Below are 6,298 nucleotides of genomic sequence, written 5' to 3'. Positions count from 1 at the left end.
CCCCGCCCGCCCCTCTGTCCCGGGGCCTCTGCCTTGTCTGTCCACCTGGTGTCCCTTGGGCTCCAGAACCCAGCCGTGGGGTCAGACCTTGGCTCGGCCACTCCCTGGGTGGGTTTGGGTGAGTGAGCAACCTCTGAGCCTCGCTTTCCTCATCTGGAAAATGGGCACAATGGGCCCCTGGTGGGGCTGGGGGAGGGCTCAGCAGGGGGTGCGGCTGGGGCTCCCGATGCTGCCGGCAGCAGGAGGCCCTTGGCAAATGGAGCCTGTTTCCTTATCCGCGCGGCCAGTGGGGGATGATGGGAGGGGGGGCAGAGCTGGGCACCAGATCACCCAAGGAAGGCAGCCCCTCACCCCACTCACCGTTGGCACAGCCCCGGGGCCGCGATCCCCGGGCAGGCGCCCTCTGAAGGTCGGCCTTGACTCGGGGCCGGCTCAGCCCCCGGTCCCTGTGCAGGGCGTCAAGGACGTCACTGACCAAGTTCACCAGGTGAGCCATGTGGCCTTGGCTCTCGGAGAGAAGCTGTGGGGCACAGGGGGGATCAGAGGGGGCAAAGGCACGACACCTGGCCCATCCCAGGCGGCCAGGGCTGAATGAAGCCTGTGGAGGCAGCACCTGGCCTCAGACCCCGACTCACCCATTTCCCACGGTGCGACTGGGATTGACTGCACCGAGCCCTGAAACCGCTAACAAGGCCTCCCTGGCCCAGCCGCTCGGGACCGGGACCGGGACCGGGACCGGTGATGACTGTAGGAATGCCCCGCCCAGTGTGGGGCCCACAGCAGGGGACTCAGGACTGGGCGCCTCTTACGTGAATTCTTCAGGCACCTTCCAGGTCCCCAGATTCCCTCACCCCACTTCTCCTCTGATCTCTGCAAGGCCTGGAAGGCAGAGGGCTGGATCTGCACACAATAGGGGGGACCCTGGACTCCCCCCCAACGCCCCCCACGAGCCCTGCTTTGACTTCTCTCTCATGTCCAGCGCCTCCCCTCACCCACAGCTGCCAGGAGGGAGGACTGGAGTTGTCCTCTTCTTGTTACAAGTAGGGAAACTGAGGTCCAGAAGGAGAGGCCCCGATCGAGAATGACCTCAGGCCCTGTCCCCATCACTGTGCGGGGCCCAGGGTGAGGCCAGTGGCTGGGCCCAGGCTCCGGGGCTGATTTTGGGTTTTGACTCAGGACCTGGTAGTGCAGCTGACCCTCCCTGACCTCAGCTTCCCCCGGTGAGCCGGAGTGATGGGACCCGTGTCTCCGGGTTCGTGGCAGCCGGTGTCGGGGCCTGAGGCTCAGCTGGTATCTCGGTATGCTCCCCACTGCCCACACCCGCTTCCCACGACCGAGGTCCAGGGGTGTGCAGCTCAGGGCAGGGCTGTGCCCGGGGCCTCAGCTGGGCCTGCTGCGGGAAGGGTCTGGGGTCTGTTGCCTGCCCACCCTGGGCTCCAGGAGGCTCCAGGGCCCGGGCAGGGCGGCCAGCAGCCAGCCAGAGGGGAGGAGCCTGTCACCTGCCAGGTAACAGCCGTTGGAGGAAGGAAATAGGAGGACACTGGCCGGCAGTTTACTGAACGTGATCCCGGCTTGTCCAGAAGCAGGGCCTGCAAAGCTTTTATTGGCTGTCAGCCTCTCCTCTGCTGAGCAGGTGATTGAGTGAGGGCCGCGGCCTGGGGGAGCGACGGGGATGCGCAGGCGGGGCGGCGGGCAAGGTTTCTCCCGTTGGCAGGTCTCTCCCCGGGCACTAGTGTAGACGGCTGGCTCACGGCGGAACCGCAGAGCGATGCGGGCAGCCCCGGGGGTGGGGGTGGAGAGCAGGGGTGTGGGGGGCAGAGATCACCCGGCTCACTGGTTACGTCCCTAGGGTTCTGCCCATGTTTCTCAGACGATGCAAACTCATGAGAAACTCAGGCACGACCCACTCTTGCCAAAGGCAGGGAAGCCCTCGGTTTAGACCAGAAAATGATTAAAGTTAAAACGTACATATAAACATGCCCCGAATTAATGGGGAAAGTCGGTCCCTGCCGGCCGAGCTGCACGGATGCGTTAAGGAGGACTCGGCAGCTTTTGGCGGCAGTGAAAGCAGAGTTGTTGGCAGCCCTTAGACGAGGCACTCGCCCCGCGGAGCCTCAGTCTGCCCCTCCCTAGAATGGGGCCACGGTCTCTGCCTCCTGCCTGTTGGCACACGGGCCGAACTAGCTCTCGGGGGTCCATCAGGACTGTGTAAGGGGGCTTTCAGTCGGGGCTCCCGTGGCTGCAACTTCAGAGATTTCCGCCGTAACCATAACGATGCTGATGCGCAGGGTCAGGGGTCAGGGGTCAGGGGCAGGGGGCTGGCTGAGCCCTGTGCGTCAGGGGCTCTGGCGCCCTCCCAGGTGAGGACTGTGTTACTCCATCTTACAGGTGAGGAGACCCACCGGGCGGGCACCTGACATGCCCAAGGCCCCACAGCGGGGACTTGACCCTGAGAGCCGAACCTCCCGGGCCAGGGGCCTCAGTCGTGTGCGCGTGTCCCCTGGTGCGTCTGGGCCGTGGGGACCTGGGAGTTTGGGGTGCGGTCCCGGATGTGCCTTTTCACCAGCGGCTCTGGCGGCTCTGAGGGGGCCGTGGGCACTGCTTTGAGAAACCTGGGTGCAGGCTGACCGGCTGAGGTCCTGGGAGCGTGGAGAGGAGCTAGCAGCTAGGTGACGTGCTCCGCAGGACACACGCTCTCTGAGACCACCCGGGTCCCGGGAGATGCGTCACATTAAATGTGGCTTCGAGGAGGACATGTCAGAGGGGCCAGAGCCCGCCTGGGCCCAGGAAAGCCATCAGTCTCGCAGGAGCACCCTGGCCTCTCAGGTGGGCGGGACACCCCAGGCCCGTCCCCAGCCTCCACCCTGGCCCGAAGGTGAGGCGTTTGTGGGCCAAGCCTGGCTGACCAGGGGCCAAGCCACGTGGAGAGCAAGGTGGGGGACCAGATCACCCAGAATTCTGGAGGTCCCCTGAGCCCTGCTGATGGGGGCAGGGATGTGCAGAGGGCTGTCGTGGCAGCTGAGCACCCCACCCCTCACCCGGGAGGGAAGCCGCCTTCCCATCAGTCACCCAGGCAGGGAGAGGAGGACTGTGAGTCCTCCAGCTGCAGCCTCAGGGGAGGAAGAGAGCCATTGCTCAGGTGCTGTGGGGTGACCGCACACCTGCTCCTCCCGGTGTCCGGAAGGGGCTGGGGCTGTTGTCAGGGGCGGGGCTTGTCTCCTAGTCTCTAAGGACCCGAGTCACGGGGCGACGGGGTGCAGGCGGAGGCTGGGCCGGGTGCCAGGAGGTCAGAGGCCAGGACTGACCGGGCTACTGTACCTGGGGGAACCCCTGCCCCATTCTGGGCCCGTTTTTCCCAATGAAAGTGGTGGGAGACCAATGAGAGGCCCCTAAACCCTGGTCCGAGGCGGCGAGTTCCTGCTGAGCTCCAGGCGGTCAGCATTGGAAACTTCCCCCAGCTCTACCCGGTCGGTGCTGCCTGGGGCCTGGCTTGGCTCGGGGTGTGGTGGGCAGGCTGAGGGGCTGCTGGGCCCCTCACTGGTCCCTCCTTCCCTGGACAGCTGGGCAGTGAAAAGGGTAGATCTGGGGAGTGAGTGCCGCTCTCTCTGGCCATGTGGCAGCACCGGGAGAGGGCTTGCCACTGACCTTGAACCTCAATTTGCTGCTGAAGGTCATGATCAGCCTCCCCAGCATCTTATCTGCACTGAGCCCCTGGGAGGCCCCAGAAGCCCTGACTGCTGGGTGCCAGGGGTGCCACACGAATAAATTGTCTGCCCGTCTACAGGAATACCCACCGCCCCTGGTCCCAGGCCACTGGGGGAATCGGTGAGGCCAAGGGCATTCCGTGCCCAGCACAGGGCTGGCCCACAGTAGCAATAACCCCATCCTCCCGCCAAGCCCTCCAGCTGGTACCCTGCCCCTTACCTGGAGGAGGTGGGCCTGCTCGCTCTGCAGGGCAGCGAGGCCCTGGCCCAGCGCGCCGTGGCTCTTCCGTAGCCCCGCGCACTCCGCCTGCAGCTCCGAGGCCCGGGCCAGCAGGCGGGGCAGCTGGTCAGCCAGCGTGTCCAGCAGCTCCCGGTCCTGTTCGCCCACCAGCTGTGGCTCGGCCTGGCGCTTGGTCAGTGCCTGCAGCACGGAGGCCTGGGCGCCCTCCAGGCGGGCGAAGCCGTCGGCGAGGTCGGGGCAGCGCGGGTCGATGAGGATGCTGAGGCGCGAGCTGTCGGCTCTCTCCACGGTGACCAGGGCGCTGTTGGCACCCGCCGGCCCCGTGCTGACCACGGGCGGGAGGGCCGTGCCGGGCGTGTGTGTGTGATTCAGGAAGAGCACGGCCCCGGTGACGGCCACGGCCAGCAGCACGGCCAGGGAGAGCAGCACCGTGCACAGCACGTAGCCACAGCTCGGCCGCTGCAGCCAGGCACAGGGACACAGGGACAGACGGACAGACAGACAGACAGGAGACAGAAGAGGCAGCATCAGGGCAGACCCGGGCCTGCAGCTCTGCCCCCGTGAGGAGGACCCGGCAGCCCCAGTCGGGGCCTCTGGACCAGGCTCAGGGAGGGCCCTTCTCGGGGAAGGGAGTCACAGAGACAGAGACGTGAGACAGAGAAGGGGCCGCCCCAAAGACAGAGCGAGAGCGAGAGAGCGAGAGACGCCGGACACAGAGCTGGAGAGGATGGAGAGGGAAACCGAGGCAGAACAGGGACACCAATGCAGAGGGTGACCCTGCCCTGTCGCTGGCCCTGCCCCGCCCCACTCAGCCGGCTCAGGGCAGGACCGTCCTCCCCAGCGAGCCCTCGGGGTCTGCTCTCCACAGAACACACACCCCGGGGCAGAGAACCGCGCAGGCGGGAAAGGCCTCCCTCCTTCTCAGGAGGCCAGGGCTGGGGCGACAGGGCAGCTGTGACTCCCAGACCAGGAAAAGGATGGAGGCCGCGGGCCAGGGAAGAACTCGAACTGGGCTCTGGACGCAGGGGGCGCTGGCCACACAGGAAGCTGGGCCCCAAGTGCAGCTGGCAGCACCGAGACACAGTGGCAAACCCAGACTCACTGGACCCAGTCTGCCACGGCCCAAAGGGAGCTTGGAGAAGGCCGCCGAGCACCTGACCTGACGCCTGGGGAAACGGAGACCAGAGAGGGCCAGGGGCTTGCCCAGGGTCACACAGCACATTAGAAGCAGAGCTCAGACTCGACCCCCAGCCTCCTGCCTCCTGCCCCTAAAGACTAAATTTCCCCACATTTTCAACTCTCTGGACTCGGTGCATCTTTAAATGAGTTGGTGCACGAGGCGCCTAGCCTGCTCCTGGCGCGATGGGCGTGGGCAGGGAATACCAGTGGCTTTTACTGCCTCCTGGTCAGCGGGCACGGAGCAGCGGGAAGCGCCTGGTTTTTTATTTTCCACCGAAAGTGCTATTCCTGTGTGTGGCTGGTGCCGGGCGCACCTTCCCTCTTTTTTCCACATTTTAACATCTCTGACGTTGGGGTGCATCTTACAGCTGAAACTGACAGCTTGCTGGCTTGCTTAGTGACATAGAGTGCGTCCTCTCACACCACACAACAGAGCTCACTGTGAGGAAATGTGGGAGCGCAAACCGCCTCTTCTCCGCAAACGCAGACGCTGCAGGACTCCCGAGCGTGCTCCGGCCACGGGAGGGGGCTGGGTCCGGGGGAGGGCCCGTGGCACGCAGACCCCCAGGAAGCCACCCGAGTTATTGGCGAGATGAGGGAAAGAATTCCTCAGCCCAGCGATTTTCAGCCGGGGTGCCGCAAGAATCCCCTAAACATGCAATGCCTGGCCAGTCAGGGGCACTGACCTTTTTCCCTTAGATTGTCAAAAAAAAAAAAGAAAAAGAAAAAGAAAAAAAGACAACAAGCCAACACAACACTAGCTGTCGGTGTGAATGCTCTGTCTTGACCCATCCATGTGTAGGTCATATAATAGAGTTGCATCTATTGGTCAGGTCGAATAGTAAGGTTGTGTGTGACTGGTTAATTTTTGGTACCAGAAATTTTTATATACAAGTATAGGCACCTGAATTTTTTTAAAAGTCACTTTGGAGCAAAAAGGATAGGTAATTACTGTACCATTTGTGTGTGTGTGTGTGTGTAAATCAATCAAAATTATACCTATTTTTGGTCAGATCAGCAAAAAGTATTTTTTTGGTGTGCCGCGTAATTTTAATAATTACTTTATGTGTGCTGTGAAGATGAACAAGGGTGAACGTCACTGCCCTAGCCTGAACCTGCAGGGATGGGGACACACTGCCCCCCAACTCGCTCCAGGCCTCCCTCTCCACACCTG

The 6,298-nt window shown here is 63.2% G+C and overlaps 1 protein-coding gene across 1 annotated transcript in view; it reads right to left on the bottom strand.

Annotated features, from left to right (window-relative positions):
- The window catches only part of FIBCD1 (fibrinogen C domain containing 1), a gene marked incomplete at its 3' end in the record, with an annotated part of 17,879 nt that extends 11,824 nt beyond the window's left edge, over positions 1–6,055 (bottom strand). Inside the window, exons 1-2 of the mRNA XM_005882157.2 lie at positions 3,925–6,055; positions 361–520 (exon numbers count right to left, since the gene is read on the bottom strand). Coding sequence (XP_005882219.1) covers positions 361–520; positions 3,925–4,473 — 709 coding nt within the window. The remainder of the gene's footprint in view (positions 1–360; positions 521–3,924) is intronic.
- Positions 6,056–6,298: the final 243 nt, after the last annotated feature.

Source organism: Myotis brandtii, unplaced genomic scaffold (assembly GCF_000412655.1).
Source record: "Myotis brandtii unplaced genomic scaffold, ASM41265v1 scaffold699, whole genome shotgun sequence".
Classification (NCBI taxonomy): domain Eukaryota; kingdom Metazoa; phylum Chordata; class Mammalia; order Chiroptera; family Vespertilionidae; genus Myotis; species Myotis brandtii.
This window is presented reverse-complemented; position numbering and strand designations above follow the sequence as displayed.